The 18,785-nt window shown below is 37.0% G+C and overlaps 1 protein-coding gene across 3 annotated transcripts in view; it reads left to right on the top strand.

Moving 5' to 3' along the window:
- The window catches only part of SUGCT (succinyl-CoA:glutarate-CoA transferase), a 734,496-nt gene that overhangs the window by 324,506 nt on the left and 391,205 nt on the right, over positions 1-18,785 (top strand). Inside the window, exon 13 of one of the 3 annotated variants that reach the window (XM_043871983.1) lies at positions 54-538. The exons of the other annotated variants lie outside the window; for them this stretch is intronic. Within the exon in view, the coding sequence (XP_043727918.1) occupies positions 54-77 (24 nt within the window). The 3' untranslated portion in view covers positions 78-538. Of the gene's footprint in view, positions 1-53; positions 539-18,785 lie in introns of those variants that run through there. 3 annotated transcript variants of the gene reach the window in all.

Genomic DNA, 18,785 nt, shown 5'->3' with positions numbered 1-18,785 from the left:
ACTGAAAATCTTTTTGTTTTCCATTTTCTATAAAAGTATGATTTCCGTTCAAGGTGTCCTCCCTTGTTTTTCCCTGATGAGCTGTGGAGTTTCTTGGCCCCCGGTACATGGAACTGGCCACTTCTGTTCGGATGTGGGACTGCGCCACTGGCGCCCGGGGCCCAGCTCTCCATGTGCGCCTGGCCAGCACAGCTGCTAGTTCAAGTGAAAATTGATTTGGGTGAAGTACAAGGCCTGGAACATGGCGCAGGAAGTGAAACTTTGATGAAGTGAAAAGGGGTATGTCTAACCAAAAAAAAAAAAAAAAAATTAGAAGAATCAAAGAGCAGGAGAGAATTTTCTGTGAACCTAGTTATCAGGTGGACCATTTATATTTCATCTCTGGTTTGAACATGGTAGACAAGTTTACTTGATGGTTGAAACTATTCCTAACCAAAATAATGTCTTCATAGTCTTATGATCTGAGAAAACTTGCCTTTTGACTCAATTGAAACTACAAATGATTTTTTTCTTGGATAGATGCAAGGTTGTCTACCTTTTATCCTCTGATTATATGCTGCAGGCCTTTGCACAGTTAAAATGATCCTGCAGGCATCCACTGTTAAGTCAATCAAGAATACTACAGGGGGTTTTGGTCTGCATTTACTGATAGCTCTGAGAAGTTTTGATCCAAAACCCTTTTAGTGGGAGTTTTATTGTTTTTTTCTCCCTCAGCGATACATTATCTGTGGAAAACTCTATGCATTATAGAAGTATAATATAGATTATCTGCATATAGATTTTAATAGTCAGTCATGTTTCCAAGTGCTTTCTTAAAATATCTTCTTTTAATCAGGCCAAGATTGTGCAGTACATTAAAAGAATTCTTAAAAAGCTTAAAAATCTTACTAGATGACCTCAGTATGGTCCTATTTAACATACCCTTGGGAACATGTGCATGAAATACATTGTGGTTTGAGGTTTTCCAACCCAAATAAACTTAAAAGAAAATGTAGCTTTTAATAGAAACTATTCAAATTCCTGCAAAAATAGGTATGGATCTCACCACTGAGAGGGTTTAAAAGCATTATTATCTACTATGAGAATCAAAAGAGAATGTGTTATCCTGCCTTTTCTATTTTGCTCAAGACCATATATTTGGTGGTTCTAGTGTATGACCATTTTTGAATGAGCTGCTCAATTAAAATATATATATATATATATGAATAATTGGACCTCTGATGAATATTTTTATTTCTCCTTGATGCCATGACCTGTGGGTGGGAAAGAAAGGGCAAAGGGTGTCGCAAAACTGGTGTTGTTTAACAGAGTCTTCATATTTGTACCACACAAGTTGAAGACATCAGGTGTAAGACATCACCCTAAAGCATCACTTCTGAGAACTATTGGGAGGGAAATATCAGAACTGAAATATCACAGCTGGCCCTGATTTTAACTGGTGCCAAACACCTGCAGGCCCTAAAAGGATACCAAAACAAAACCCCACCCTGTGGCAGCAAGCCAGCCCTTAACAACCCTTCCTTAACTTTGCATCACCATCAAAATTAATTTAACATTTTCTACAGAAACCTTATTCTTCCTGTCCCAGAAGGCCATTACAACTCCTTTAGCCAATCTTTCATATGGGATAAATATGTCATAGAAACAAACAGAGTGAAGTCTTGAAATATTTGATCACTTAAAAATTATCTGTTGTTTTCATATCATTATTTGTGGAAGCCTGTGAAGTTGGAGGGTTTATTAATCTCTAGGTTAGCTCATAGTCTCTAAGTGATTTTGTTTTAGCACATTTTGGCAAATTATCTGAGCATCTGGGGGGAAAAGCCTTCAGTATTCATATAGTAAGTGTCAGAAGCTCCCCGAAATATAAAGCTATTTTTGAAGCCCATATACACACAGGCATGCATGTGCACACATGAACACACATACACACATGCACCATTGATGTATTTCAAAGATTGCTTTTTGAATGACATTCATTAATATTTATTGAGATTCAGTTGCATAGCCCTGAGAGGGTTATACAAATCAAGCAAAATTATATCCTTGTTTCTAATACTGCTGGGAAATATGTACATACCGTGCTCCCTGTAACTGGAAAACAGTTGATGAAGATCTGAGGTAAAACAGTTTGTCTGGATATAATTCTTAGTAGACAAGAGATTAAAAAGTAGAATTGATGTTTATCTTTGAGTGTGTATGACACATTTCAGATGATGAACAAATTCAGACGTATTATGTGTGTGAATATTCAGCCCTGAATATTCATTGGAAGGACTGATACTGAAGCTGAAACTCCAACATTTTGGCCACCTGATGCGAAGAACTGACTCATTTGAAAAGACCCTGGTTCTGGGAAAGATTGAAGGGCAGAGAAGAAGGGGAAGACAGAGGATGAGATGGTTAGATGACAACAGACTCAAAGGACATGAGTTTGAGTAAACTCTGGGAGTTGGTGATGGACAGGGAGGACTGGCGTGCTGCAGTTCATGAGGTCACAAAGAGTTGGACACAACTGAGTGACTGAACTGATCTGAACCACTCTGATGGCAGAAAGTGAAGAGGAACTAAAGAGCCTCTTGATGAGAGTGAAGGAGGACAGTGAAAGAGCTGGCTTAAAACTAAATGTTAAAAATCCCAAGATCATGACTGTGTGTGTGCTTAGTCAGTCAGTCGTGTCTGACTCTTTGCAACCCCATGACTGTAGCCCTCCAGGCTCCTCTGTCATGGGGATTCTCCAGGCAAGAATACTGGAGTGGGTTGCCATGCCCCCCTCTAGGAGATATTCGCAACCCAGGGATCGAACCTAGGTCTTCTGAATTGCAGGCAAATTCTTTACCATTTGAGCCAGGGAAGCCCCAAATCATGGCATCTGGCCCCATTACTGCATGGCAAATAGAAGGGGGAAAGGTGGAAGTAGTGACAGATTTCCTTTTCTTGGGCTCTAAAATCACTGTGGATGGTGACTACAGCCATGAAATCAGAAGACATTTGCTTCTTGGCAGGAAGGCTATGACAAACTTAGACAGTGTCTTGAAAAGCAGAGACATTACTCTGCCAACAAAGGTCTGTGTAGTCAAGTCTATGGTCTTCCCAATGGTCATGTATTGTTGTGAGCGCTGGACTATATAAAGAAGTGGAGTGCTGAAGAATTGATGCCTTTGGACTGTGGTGCTGGAGAAGACTCCTGAGAGTCCCATGGATAGCAAGGAGATCAAACCAGTCAATTTTAAGGGAAAATCACCCTTGAATACTTGTTGGAAGGACTGATGCTGAACCTGAAACTCCAATATTTTGGTCATCTGATGTGAACAGTTGACTCACTGGAACAGTCCCTCATGCTGAGAAAAATTGAGGGCAGAAGGAGAAGAAGGGTGTAAGATGATGAGATGGCTGGATGGCATCACTGATGCAATGGACATGAACTTGGGCTAACTTCGGGAGATGGTGAGGGACAGAGAAGCATGGCATGCTGCAGTCCACAGGGTCCAAAGAGTCAGACATGATTGGGTGACTGAACAACAACAATAATCTATATTTATAGAATTCTTAATATTAATATTAATTTTACTTATGCTATTTTGTTTTCTTATGGATTTGAGTTATAGATTTGAATTAGATTTGTTGTCCTTTCCTTATTCTAACAGAGATTTTTTTTGCCCTTATTCACCCCCTTTGTACTATTTTGTCAAATATATTTCTGTATGCTATAGGTCAACAATACATTTATTTACATATTGTTTATTGCAATATCATTTTAAATATGTCAAGAGATGAAAGGAGGAGAAATATGCAGTTATATTGCTTTTTATAGATGGCTAAGTGATTATCTTCCTGGTATTCTCTATGTGTGTCTGTGTGTGAGTTCATAGTGCTATATGGTATCATTTAGTATCAGCCTAAAGAATTTTCTTTGGTATTCACTATAGTGTATTATGTACCAACAAATTCTCTTAGCTTTTGTTTATCTGGGTTTATCTTTAGTTTGCCTTCATTTGTGGAAGGTAGTTTTGCTGGATACAATATTCTTGTTTGACAATCTTTACTTTCAGCACTTTGAGTATGTTGTTTCACTGCCTTCTGATTCCCATGGTGTCTGATGAGATGCTATGTGTTAATTTTCTTGGGTTCCTTTTATGTGATGTCATTTTTCTTTTGCTCTTTTCAGAATTTTCTCTTTGTCTTTGAACTTTATGAGTATGCTATGTCTGGTTGTGTATTGATCTCTTTACATTTATCCCAGTTAGAGTTCATTGAGCTTCTTGGATGTATAGATTAATGTTTTCCATAAAATTTGTAAAGTTTTAAGCCATTATTTTTTGATATTCTTCATCTTTTTCTTCTTCTGGTACTCCAGTTATGTGTATGTTGGTCATTAAATAGTGTTTCACATTTGTCTGAGACTTCGTTCAGTTTTCTTAATTTGTTTTTCTTTCTGAGATTCAGATTGAATAATTCCTATTAGTTTATCTCTAAGTTTGTTGATTCTTTCTTCTGACAATTCAAATATATAATTGAGCCTCTTGAGTGAATTTTTCATTTCAGTTATTCCACTTTTCAACTCAAGAATTTCCATTTGGTTCCTTTTAATAATTTGAATATTTCTCTTTATTGATATTGTCTCTTTGATGAGATATTGTCCTCACATCTTCCTATAATTAAGCATGATTTCCTTTTGTACTTCAAACATATTTATAATAGCTGCTTTGAAGTTTTTTTCTGCTAAGTCCACCGACTGGGCCTCTTCAAAGGCAGTTTCTATTGCCAGCTCTTTCTTTCTGTGTATTGGATGCACTTTACTGTTTATTTGCATGTTTTGTAATTTAGATCCCCCTACCCCAGTTGTTGCTTTGTTTGTTGTTTACTAGGTCAAACAACATCGTGTGAAATGCTGGACTGGATGAAGCACAAGCTGGAATGAAGATTGATGGGAGAAATATCAATAACCTCAGATATGCAGATGATACCACCCTTATGGCAGAAAGTGAAGAGGAACTAAAGAACCTCTTGATAAAAGTGAAAGAAGAGAGTAAGAAAACTGGCCTAAAAATCAGAATTCAAAAAACAAAGATCATGGCATCCAGTCCCATCACTTAATGGCAAATAGATGGGGAAACAATGGAAACAGTGACAAGACTTTATATTCTTGGGCTCCAAAATCACTGCAGATGGTGACTGCAGCCATGAAGACACTTGCTTCTTGGAAGAAATTTATGAAGAACCTAGACAGCATATTAAAAAGCAGCGAGATTGCTTTGCCATCAAGGGTCCATCTAGTCAAAGCTTTGGTGTTTCCAGTGATCATGTATGGTTGTGAGAGTTGGACCATAAGGAAAGCTGAGAGTCAAAGAATTGATGCTTTTGAACTATGGTGTTGGAGAAGACTCTTGAGAGTCCCTTGGACTGCAAGGAGATCCAACCAGTCTATCCTAAAGGAAATTAATCCTGAGTGTTCATTGAAAGGACTGACATTGAAGCTGAAGCTCCAATACTTTGGCCACCTGTTGTGAAGAACTAACACATTTGAAAAGATCCTGATTCTGGGAAAGATTGAAGGCAGGGGGAGAAGGGGATGACAGAGGATGAGATGGTGGCTGGCATTACCAACTCAATGGATATGAGTTTGAGCAAGCTATGGGAGATGGTGAAGGACAGGGAAGCCTGGTGTGCTGCAGTCTATGGGGTCACAAAGAGTTGGACATGACTGAGTGACTGAAACTCACTCAGTTTGTTGTTTGTGAGGTCAAACAACATGATTTGACTGCATTAATATTGTGAAGTCTTTTTTGCACAGCTTCTAACGTTCCAGCTCAGATTGGTTTAACTTGTTTTTGTTTTTTACATAGTGGTCACTCCTGGGTAGACATAATCCAGTTAGTGGTCAAAGATTGTTCTCAGCCAGTTAGGTTTTTATCCTTTACACTTGTATGCGTATATGGCTTAGAGCCTGTTATAACAGTTCAGAGAGTTTACCTTATTTTGCCCTACTTTTAGCCAGGGACTAGTCACTTGGGGACTCTCTCTGGGACTGGTTTTGCTTTCTCAGAAGCAATTGCTCAGGCTTCTAGGGATAAATGTGATTTTAGTTTTAAACATAGCTTCCTAGACATTGCCTCTGGGTCAGAGTAGCTTAATACCCAGTCAGTGTTTGGTCAGAAGTTGTTTGAACCCTCATGCCAGTGAGACTTCTGCCGTGTTAATGGATCAGACTGCACTGTGGTGAATGGTTGGGTTTGTTTAATTTGTTTGGGTGTCTCACAGAACTCAAGAAATTTGTTTACATGCTACATTACTATTGTATTATAAAGGATATTAAAGGATATAAATCAACAATGAGATGAAAGATACATAGAGAAAGGTCCTAAATGAAGGATCTTCTGTCCTTGTGGAGTTTGAGGACTGGCATGGTGGCACATGGAAGCATTCTGGTTCCCCAACCTGGAAGCTATCTGAACCCCTTTCCTTTGGGGTTTTATAGTGATTTCATTACAAGGCATGATTGATAAAATAACTGGCTGTTGGTGATTGGGTCAACCTCCAGCCCTTCTCCCTTCCTCAGAAATCAGGAAATGGAGCGAAAGTTCCAGCCTTCTATTTAATGTTTGTTTCCCCTGGCAGTTAGATTTCATCTTTAGGTGTTTCCTAAAAGTCACCTTATTAACGTAAACTCAGATGTGGTGAAAAGGGGCTTGTTATGAATAACTAGATACCTATTTCACCTTCATGACTCTTTCAGGAACTGAGGATGAGAGACCAAATACAGCAAAAGATTCTCCTGTTGCTTTTATTGCTCAGGAAATTCCAACAGTTTGGGGAACTGTGAGAGAGAAATACATGAGAAATATTGTGACTGAATGTGTGTTTCAGATGACCAAATGCATATTAATATGGCTTATTAGTCAGAGTATCACACTTGGTGGTTTCAAGGTGATGGGACTCAGGCTACAAGTTCTGCTTAGCTTTCTGTGGGTTGTGGTTCTAATGTCACTTCAGTTTTCCAGACTTTTGCAGAGGTATCCAAATCTGTGCTGTGCATGCACCACCTAATAGATCTGGGTGGTGTTGTATCTGTTAGTTCAGTTCTCAAAATGTGGTTTGTTGAATTCAACCCTTGCATATGTATGCCCAAGAATTCATAAACAACCTTATGCAGTCATATTCCCAAGTTTCTCTCTTATTATCTCCTTGGTAACTTGTAGGGAACCTCTTTCTGGTCTTGTGGCCAGAATGCTGTGACTGTAGTTACTGTGTTCTCCTGTGCACTTCCATAACTGCACTTGTCTTTGGGACCAGGTAGCAGCGGGACAGAGAGAGAAAAAGAGCAGTGGATTTGACTCCACTTTTTTTTTGAAATGCAGTTCCATCAAACTTAAAGGAATGTTCCCCTTTCTTCAAATTTTGGCTTTTGCTGGCTCCCATCATTGCCTCTTCTAGTCAAAGCTGATGCTCCCACTGTCACCTCAGCCTTGGCTGAGAGCTGGGGCAGGGGGATGGATAAAAGAAAGCAGAAACCAGATTTCTACACTCTCTGAGTTATGCATTCCCTTTTCCTATTATTCCTTGAACTAAAACAATAGGCTTCTACTGGAGTTTTCTTTGTTTGCACCTGTGTTCATTTGAGCTGCTATAACAAAAACACCATTGGTGGAGTTACAAATAAACAATAGAAATTCATTTGTCCCATTTCTGTGAGCTGGGGAGTCCAAGATCAAGGCACCAGCATAGTCAGTATTTGATTGTGCTTAGTCACTCAGTTGTGTCTGACTCTTTGTGACCCCGTGGACTATAGCCCTCCATGCTCCTCTGTCCATGGGGATTCTCCAGGCAAGAATATTGGAGTGGGTTGAAATGCCCTCCTCCAGGGAGTCTTCCCAACTCAGGGATTGAATCCAGGTCTTCCACATTGCAGGAGGATTCTTTACCATCTGAGACACCAGGGAAGCTCAAAAGGTATCCGATTAGAACCCACTTTTTGTTTCATAGATAGTTGTTTTTTTCAGTTGATCTTCTCATAGTGGAAGGGGTGACACGGGAGCTCCCTGAAGCCTCTTTTATCATTTATTATTATTTTTAATAAGAATCGATGATCTTTCACTATAGGTGACAATGTGCACAAACACCATGAAGAAATAAAGAATTACCGGCACCCCAGCAGCCTCCCTGAGGTCTCTTTGATATGGATGTTAATCCCATTCCTGAGGGCTCCATTCTCTTGACTTAATCTCCTCCCTAGGACTCCCTCTCCAAATACTGTCCCACTGGGGGACTAGAGTTCAAAGTATGAATTTGGTAGGGAGTGCACAAACATTTATCTATTGCAGCATCTCAGTGCTCATTTTGTTTCCTGGGGATACAACACTAAAAAAACTGAGAAATTTACCACTTGTATGATGGAGTTTGAATTCTATTCTTTCCCTATCCATCTGCTGCTGTTGACTTTTGAGTCCTCTGAAAGCTCCTCCACTCATTCTGTCCAGGTTTGATAGCTACATTCAAGAGGAGGCAGTGTAGAGTATACTTACTGCTTCATAGCATCTGGAACCTGAATGTTTCAATTTAAAAGCAAGTATTTCTTAATATTTTAAAAAACAGTTTCCAGATCATTTTTCTCCAAAAGAATCTTAACATAGTTGTTAGTTTGTAGTACTCAAAAAGTTCATATACTTTGCAACTACTTTTTCATGCAAATTAGAATTTTCAGGAAGTGTCTAATCAAACCAAAATATAGAAATGAATGAAGAGATTAATAAATAAATGGAACTACAATATGCAACTTCTGTACTGATTGTCAGGCAAGTAAATGTTGTAGTTTCAAACATTTATATGAATGTATTTAGATGAATACAATGTTGGAGATTTGTTTACTTTTTTTTTTAAAATTAAAGAAAGGGTTTCCTGTTAAAAGGAAAGAAATGAAGTCTTTTGACCTATGGGAATGAGTGGTTAGGTTGTCCTTAAACGACTTTCCTTAAATGTCAGTTTTCTATGTTGGTCATTTGACAATTACCTAGCACTTATCTAGCATTCTCTGGCAAATGCGGTGTTTTAGAATATGAAGGAAAACAAAATTCTCAGAAAGAGGAGAAAGGTATCAGAGCCTGCAATGGTCAGGGGGACTGAGCAAAAATAAATAAATAAAAAGAGTCTATTTTCTTGTTTCTGAGCAGTACTAAATCATTCATCTAATTTTTCTTGGCAAATACAATATAAGCCTGGAACATCTTGTGTAGTGCCAGGAAGTGAAGAAGTGCCCACAAAATGATGGGAACATGGCAAAAGCACAAAGCCGGCAACTTCAAAGAGTTCCCAATAGCCACATTAGGGCAATTTGAGTAACAAAATAAATATAATTATAGTAATGGATTATAATCCATAGAATAAAGTAAGTATCCATGACTCCATACTAATATAAATAAATAGTTGAATCAATCAGTGAATGTAGAGGAATGGAAAGAGCTCTTTAGATTGTAGAATTTCAACTAATAAACATAAAAGAATGAAGGAAATTGAAAATTATCTTCAGGTAAACATACTAAAATTATGACAAAAAAGAGGATATCTGTATAATCACAGTGTATCTCTTTACCCTCTCTGTTACAAAGGCAAAACTTCTGATTTCACAGTGGGGAACTCTTACTGACATCAGCTTAACCAAGTGATTCAAGTTAGTATCACCAGTAATAAGATCTGACAGCATCATGGATCTTTTGTTATGCTGCATAATCACTTTCTTGTCCCAAATGTATAACTTGAATCTAATCATGGGAAAATATCTGACCAACTCAAATTGAGAAATTCTGTAAATTGCCTGACCAGTGTTTTTCAAAAATGTCAAGATTATGCAAGACAAAAACTAAGATTGGAGATTATGACAGTTATTTGCAATGTGGGATCCTAGATAGTATCCTGTTTTGGAGAAAAGTACATTAGCATGACACTTGTCAAATTTCCAAGTCTCTAGTTAAGTTAGTGACATTGTATCAATTTTAATTTTTTGGTTTTGATAGTCTTACTCTGGGTAGATAAGATGTAAATAGCAAAAGCTGGGTGATGAATATTTGAAAACTGTGCTTTGCAACTGTTTTGTCCTTCAAAATAAAAAGAAAGAAACCCAGAAATTTTATTTCAAATACCTCACATTACATAAATACAAAGGCAAGGAGCCTTGCATTAAGATAATTAAAGCATGAAGTGGCAAAGGGAAGTCCTCTATGTGTGTGTGCAAGCTCAGCTGCTTCAGTTGTGCCCTATAGAACCTGCATAATAAAATTTTATTGCTTCTCAGGTTTCCATCATTTGAAAACAGCGCTTATCAAAATATCAGAGGACTCTTATGTGCCATTTCATTTGTTTTCTCACATTTCAAATTGATTATGTCTTTCTTTGCTGTTCCAGGGACATGAGACCCTGAGTAGTATGAAGCCTGAACTATTATTGATATTTCTGCATCTTAGTTGAGATTTTATTTCTGATGCCTGAGGACCACTGAGACAGCCACACACTCAATCAAATTTTCAGATCTTTTCCACACAACTGTAGTTGATCCCTTGTCAAGAATTTAAATGAAAGCTAATTTAAATTCATTTTTCTTTAGAAAACAGATTTTTGCTAATTTATAAAATGTAATTAAAATGTTACCAGAATGCAGTTACTCTTGGAAATACTTCTCCACAGATTCTCATTTTTGCAAAATAGATATGTCTCATTTAACTTTTATGAAAAATGGTTAAATTTTCAAAATTCGTTTCAGAAGCTATCCAATTTCTTAGTAGTACGCTAAGTGTCAATAGTTGTTGTAAGCCCTTTTATGTCATCAGACAGTGGTTCTCAAACAGGTTGTATATTAGAGTCACCCAGAGAACTCTTCCAAAATCTAGATCCTGGAGCTCTAGAAACATGATATCTGATAATACAGGTCAGTATGGAGTTAAGTATATCTGAATATTTAGAAAATTCACCAAGGATTCTACTATAGAATCACAAAATGGTTTGAAGAGGGGATAATTTTGTAGTTATAAACAGTCTTTCTAATTGGGACAAACCTGACTTTTATTTGGGCTCTGCCACTTACTCACTGGATGACTCTGAGCATTACTTAACTTTCATGTGACTTAGCCTCCTCTTCTGTAAAATAGAGGTTTTAATGATTTTTACCTCATTAATTAAAAAAAAATTCAATGAGATAAGATAGAGCCTATAAAGTATTTAAAGTGAGGGCACTTTTTTATTGATTAGTTTCTTAAGATGATCAGGTGTTTTCTGGAAAATGCCATAGTGGAAGGGAAGGAACATCAGGCAAAAGTAGCAACCAAGCCAAGAAAGTGATGCTTTCAAATTGTGGTGTTGGAGAAGACTCTTGAGAGTTCCTTGGACTGCAAGGAGATCAAACCAGTCAATCCTAAAGGAAATCAACTTTGAATATTCATTGGAAGGATTAATGCTAAAGCTGAAACTCCAACACTTTGGGCACCTGATGCAAAGTGCCGACTCACTGAAAAAGACCCTGATGCTGGGAAAGATTGAAGGCAGGACGAGAAGGGGACAGCAGAGGACCAGATGGTTAGATGGCATCACTGACTCAATGGACATGAGTTTGAGCAAACTCCGAAAGTTGGTGAAGGACAGGGAAGCCTGGTGTGCTGCAGTCCACGGGGTCGCAAAGAGTTTAACATGATTGACTGAGCAAATAACAACAACAACAACAAGCAAAGAAATGGGAGACATGAAAATGCCTGGGTAGATGTGAGGAGGTCAGGTGGTGTGTTATGGCTGGACTATAGAGTGTGGATGAGATACACTAGGAAGTGAAGATGGAGAACCCAAGAGTCATTTCATGGAATATGGTATGTTATGCTGATAAGTTTGATCTGTATCTAAATTGTTTGTCAGAACATGTGGTCTGATGCCAGGTACTGGAAGTGTAGCAGATGTACTCATACCAGCAGCAATTTATTCTGATGATCTCAGGTAGCTATGAAGCCTAGGAGAATGCAGGATGAAAGTATGCCTGTGTGTATCTGTATATGACATATGTAGTGTCTATTAGTCCCATGGTAAAGATTCAGTGTAGGAAATACAAGTCCTAAGGTCCAAGTTGTATTTGACCCATCCTACCAAAAAACATGTATTGTCAGAGTTATTGGGAACTTAATCATCATAGCTATTCATTCTTTGTTTTATACTTTGTCAGCCAGAAATCTGAGAGTGAACCTCTCATAAACTCAAGTTCTGGTATTAATCAAGCTATATATGGCACGCGATGACTGCTATGGTTTTTACAGTAGTCACATATGGATGTGAGAGTTGGACTATAAAGAAACCTGAGTGCCAAAGAATTGATGCCTTGAACTGTGGTTTGGAGAAGACTCTTGAAAGTACCTTGGACTGCAAGGAGGTCAAACCAGTCTATCCTAAAAGAAATCAGTCCTGAATAGTCTTTGGAAAGACTGATGCTGAAGTTGAAACTCCGATACTTTGGCTACCTGATGTGAAGAACTGACTCACTGGAAAAGACCCTGATGCTGGGAAAGATTCAAGGCAGGAGGAGAAGGGTCTGACAGAGGATGAGATGGTTGGCTGGCATCACTGACTCGATGGACACGAGTTTGAGTAACCTCTGGAAGTTGGTGATGGACAGGGAAGCCTGGCATGCTGCAGTCCATGGGGTTGCAAATAAGCAGACATGACTGAGCGACTGAACTGAACTGATGGCACATGAAATGAGTACTGTGAAGAACTACAGGAAATCAGCTACTTTAATGTATAGATATGTGTCGGCATGTTGGGGAATAGTGTTTATTGAACTGCAGCTGAACTCACATGTGCCATTGTAAACCCTACTCCTAACCATCTTCGATTGTGAAATCAGTTTTAAAGAGCTTCCTCCAGGATAAAATTCAACTCCTAATCCCATGGAGGTCCATATTACTTATCCTTAAATTGTAACTAAAGTAGGGAAAGCCAGGATCTGATTCTTTGGGGACACCCATATGAGTGGGCAGACACAAGCTAAGCACGATGCTGTTCTGAATTCTGGGGTCCTCTGACACAACACACACAATGACATCATGTCATTGAAAAAGTTGCTCTTATCCCCCAAAGGTTTATGAGTACAACTAGTGTTTATTTAAACTAGAAAGAGTGGTGATTGCATAGCATAGAGACTCAAAGAAGTATCTTTATATAAACTGTAGAAGTACAATTAGATAAGAAATATATTTTTTCAGAGTATGAGAAACTTGGACTTTGGACAAGAAGATGACTTAGGTAAGATGTTGATGTGTCATTGTCACTTCTTCAGTTGTAGCAGTGCGACTCTGGTGGCAAATGTTGATAATGGGTAAGAGAATGCATGTATGAGGGTATATGGGCACTCTATTTTCCTCTCAATTTTGCTATAAACCTAAAACTACTCTAAGAAATGAAAGAAAGATGCTCTAAACTGTATTGATACTGCCTTTAGACTAGACTTTTCAGTATTGGAATGGAGCTCAGTTTGTTGTCTGAGACCTAAAGATTCAGAATTCATTCATAATCAGATATTTCATGAGTACCCACTGTGTACAAAGCAGTGTGCTAAACACTGAAGAGAATGAATAGCAGTATTTGGTTGATTCCAAACAAGTACTAAACTAATAAACATGAAAGTGAAGTCACTCAGTCGTGTCCGACTCTTTGCGACCCCATGGACCGGAGCCTACCAGGCTCCTCCGTCCATGGGATTTTCCAGGCAAGAGTACTGGAGTGGCATGCCATTATTTGTTTGCAGTGAAAAACATATTTGCTTCAAAGTCTACAATATGTTACATCTATTTGTTAGGGTATAATTTTGGGGTATTAAGACCCTCATAGGGAGCTATGTTAATAATTAGGATATTGTTGGTTAAGATGAAATTTGAAGATCATTGGAGTTAAATTTTTTTCTCACTTTTTATTTTTAAATAGTTAGATTCACAGGGAGCTGCAAAGATGGTACAGAGAAGTTCTATGGACCTCTAACTTAGTTTCTCCCAATGATTGCATTTTACATAATTATAGTACAGTGACAAAGTCAGGAGTCTGACTTTAGTAGTGTATGTGTATAGTTCTATGCCATTTTAATACACAAATGTGTAGAGTTATGTAATCACAAACACATTCAAGACACTGAACTGTTCCATAACCACAAAGATCTCTGTTATGCTACCCTTTTATAGTCACATCTACCACTGCCTCATTCCTAATTTGTCTTCTGTCACTATGAGTTTTTCTTTTCACTAGTGTTATATAAATGGAATCATACTACAGTATGTGACTTTGAAAAAATGACAGCTTTATTGAGATATTGTTCACATACCATAAAATTACTCTTTTAATGTATATACTCCTTCATTTTTTAGCTGATTCACAGAATTGTGCAACCATCACCACTAATTTCAGAACATTTTTGTAATCCTTAGTAGGAACAACATTAGCATTCAGTCCTTGTTTTTCCTTCCCCTAGCCCCTAGAAACCACTAATTTATTTTATTTTCTGTTTCTATGGATTGTTCTCTTCTGTATGTTTCATGTAAATGGAATCATTTGATGTGTCCTTTTATGAGTGGTTTTTTTACTCAGCATGGGGTTTTCAAGGTTCCTCCATGTTGTACTGTGTGTCAGTGTTTCATTGCTTTATATGGCTGAATAGTATTCCGTTGAATAGATATACTACATTTTACTTATCCATTCATCAATTGAAGGACATTTGGATTATATTCACATTTGGCTATTATGAATAGTGCTTTTATTGTAAATTCATATATAAGCTTTGTGAAGATATACATTTTTTTTTTAGATAAGCAAAAGTGAAAATTTTTTATTGAAGTATAGTTGAGGTACACTATTATATAAGTTATGAGTGTATAATATAGTGGTTCATAGTCTAAAAGTTATACATCATTTATAGTTATTAAAAAATATTGGCTAATTTCCCTGTCTTGTACAATATATCCTTGTAGTTTATTTTATGCATGATAGACATTTTTATATCTATTGGGTAATGGAACTTCTGGATCATATGGTAATTCTATGTTTGGCTTTTTGAGGAATGGCTAAACTTTTTTCCAAAGTGACTGCCCTTTTTTATAATCCCACAAGCAATGTATGAACATTCCAATTTCTCCACATCCTTGCCAACACTTATAATCTATCTTTCCTTATTTATTTCTACCTTCTTTTCTTCCCCCTCTCCCTGCTTCCCAAGTGCCCTTTTTTCCCTTCCCCCTTCCTGTCTTCCTTCCTTCCTCTCTTCCTTTCTTTCTTTGTTCTATTTATAGCCATATTACTGGGTATGAAGTAGTATCTCATTGTAGTTTTGATTTGCATCTCATTAAGAATTATGATACTCAAAATATTCTAAAATGATTATTGGCCATTTGTATGTCTACTCTGCATAAATATCTATCCAAATATTTTGCCATTTTAGGAATTGGTTTATCTGTCTATTATTATTGAGTTCTAAGAGTTCTTTAGATCTTTGTATGCAAGTTCTTAATCAAATATATGAATTAAAAATATTTCCTTTCATTCTGTCAATTGTCTTTTTACTTTCTTAATGGTGTTCTTTGAAGAACAAATATTTTTAATTTGGGTGAAGTTTCATTTATCTCTTTTTGGTGTCATATCCAAGAAACTATTGCCTAATTCAAGGACCTAAAAATGTATGATTGTATTTTCTTCTAACAGTCTTATAGATGTACCTTTTATATTTAATTCTCTGATCTATTTTGAGTTGAGTTTTGCATATAGGGTGAGGTAGGAGTCTAACTCTTTTCCTATGCATATGGATAACCAGTGGTACAGCACAAATTGCTGAAAGATTATTCTTTCCCTCATTGAATTTTCTGGCATCTTTGTTGAGAATTATTTCACAGTAAATATGAGGGTTTGTTTCTGTTCCATTGGTCTGTATATCTATCCTTTTGCCATTACCACACTGTATTGAACTGTAGTTTTGTCATTGTTTTGAAATGAAGAAGTGTGAGTACTCCAACTATCTTTTTCTCTTTCAAAATTGTTTTGTTTTTCCAGGTCTCTTGCATTTTCATATGAATTTTAGGGATAACTTGCCAATTTCTGCTAAGTCAGTTGGGATTGTGAAAGTAATTGTGTTGAATTTGCAGATCAGTTTGGCAGTATTGCCATTGACTAATATTAAATCTTCTGATTCATGAAAATATGTCTTTCCCTTTAGTCTTCTTTATTTCAAAAATACTTTTTAGTTTTTATTGTACAAGTTTTGTATTTTTTGTTAAATTTTACCTGAGTATTTTATTCTTATTGATGATGTGGAATGGAATTGGTAAATGGAAATTAGTTTGTTAATTTTACTTTATATTATTAATTACTATCACATGGAAGTAAAATGCACTTTTGTATTTTTGTATCCTTCAGTCTTACCGAACTCATTTATTAGTTTTAATAGCATTTCTATTGGGAAGAAAGGGGGGTCTTTGGGATTTTTATATACATAAGATCATGTCATCTTCCTATCTAATTTGAGTGGCTTTCTTCTCAATTTTTGCCAGAATTCCGTAGATAGAATATCCAGTACAATGTTGAATAGAAGTAGCAAGAGCAGACATCCTTGTCTGCTGATCTGATCTGAGGGACAAAGCATTCAGTCTTTCACCGTTAGTATGACATTTGCTGTGGTCTCATAGATGCCTTTTTATCAGGATGAGGCAGTTACTTTGAATTTGTTGTTGAATAACCTAGATAGCATATTAAAAAGCAGAGACATTACTTTGCCAACAAAAGTCTGTCTAGTGAAGGCTATGGTTTTTCCAGTAGTCATGTATGGATGTGAGAGTTGGACTGTGAAGAAAGCTGAGCGCTGAAAAATTGATGCTTTTGAACTGTGGTGTTAGAGAAGACTCTTGAGAGTCCCTTGGACTGCAAGGAGATCCAACCAGTCCATCCTAAAGGAGATCAGTCCTGGGTGTTCATTGGAAGGACTGATGCTGAAGCTGAAACTCCAGCACTTTGGCCACCTCATGTGAAGAGTTGACTCATTGGAAAAGACCCGGATGCTGGGAGGGATTGGGGGCAGGAGGAGAAGCGGACGACAGAGGATGGGATGGTTGGATGGCATCAACGACTTGATGGACATGAGTTTGAGTAAACTCTGGGAGTTGGTGATGGATAGGGAGGCCTGGCGTGCTGTGATTCATGGGGTCGCAAAGAATCGGACAAGACTGAGTGACTGAACTGACTGACTGACTTGTATCATAAAGAGGTATTGGTGGGGGCAGGAGGAGAAGCGGACGACAGAGGATGGGATGGTTGGATGGCATCAACGACTTGATGGACATGAGTTTGAGTAAACTCTGGGAGTTGGTGATGGATAGGGAGGCCTGGCGTGCTGTGATTCATGGGGTCGCAAAGAATCGGACAAGACTGAGTGACTGAACTGACTGACTGACTTGTATCATAAAGAGGTATTGGTTTTCTGTGTTCAGTTGATCACTTTTTATTGATATATTGTATCACATAAATTGATTTTTCAGCTTTCAAGTCAAACTTGTACTTAGTCATGGTATATAATCCTTTTTATGTGTTGCTGTGTGTTTGGTTTGCTAGTATTTTGTTGAGAATTTGTTTTGTCTATATTCTTAAGAGATATTTGTGTGTAGTTTTCCTGTTATGTGTTGCCTGGTGCTGGTTTCAGGGTAATACTGGCCTCATGTAATGAGCTAAAAATTCATGAGTTGCCTTCACTTTATGTATAGGTATAATTGTCTTTTTTAATTAGTTAAGAGAAGAAATAAGTATATATTTGTTATGTCTTTTATATTTTCCCATTTGTCTTTACTGGTGCTCTTTGTTTGTTTTTCATATGGGCTTAAAGAACTTTTAATATATATTATAAAGCAGGTGTGTTAGCAAGACATTCTCTCAGTTTTTGTTTATCTGGGAATATCTTCAATTCATCTGCACTTTTTAAAGATAATTTTTCCATATACAAAATTCTTGAGTCACGATTTTTTTCTTTTAAAAGTTTTTAAAACTTTCAATATAGCATCCATTGGCCATCTAGCATATGGTTGTTTCTGGTGATAAGTCAGCTGCCAGTCTTATTGGTGTTTCCTTTGTGTTTCAGTTTGTTTTCTCCCAGTTTCAAGAGTTTTTGTTTATTTTGGGCTTTAAATATTTTGATTAGGATGTGTCTGGGGTGGATCTCTTTAAATTTATTCTATATAGAACTCTTTGAGCTTCCTGGGTGTGTAGATTAATGCTTTTGTCAAATTTGGGGGATTTTAGCCATTATTTAAATATTTTTGTGCTTGTTATTTTCTCTTCTTTCTGCTGATACTCTCATTATCCCTAAGATGGTGAACTTAATAGTATCACACTTTTTGCTTTTTTAAAAAAATTATTTTAAAATTTTGTTTCTCAGATTGCATAATTTCTAACAATCCATCTTCAAGTTTGCTGATTCTTTCTTCTCCCAGTTCAAATTTACTCTTTTTAGTCCCTCTAGTGAATATTTTATTTTAATTATTTTACTTTTCATCTCCAGAATTTTATTTAGTCCTTTTAAAATAACTTTTCTCTTTATTGATATTCTCTATTTTCCAAGACATTTTCATCATTTTTTCCTGTAATTCATTAAGGATGGTTTCCTTTAGTTTTCTCAATATTCTTATAAGGCTATTAAGTCTGGCAATTGGATACTCTCACAAGCAGTTTCTGTTACCTAGTCATTTTCTTGTGTATAAATCCCATTTTCATGTTTCTTTGTATGTCTCATCATTTTTGTTAAA

The sequence above is a fragment of the Cervus elaphus genome, chromosome 18 (assembly GCF_910594005.1).
Source record: "Cervus elaphus chromosome 18, mCerEla1.1, whole genome shotgun sequence".
In the NCBI taxonomy this organism is placed as follows: domain Eukaryota; kingdom Metazoa; phylum Chordata; class Mammalia; order Artiodactyla; family Cervidae; genus Cervus; species Cervus elaphus.
Note: the sequence above shows the minus strand (reverse complement) of the source record. Positions and strands in the feature narration are given on the sequence as shown.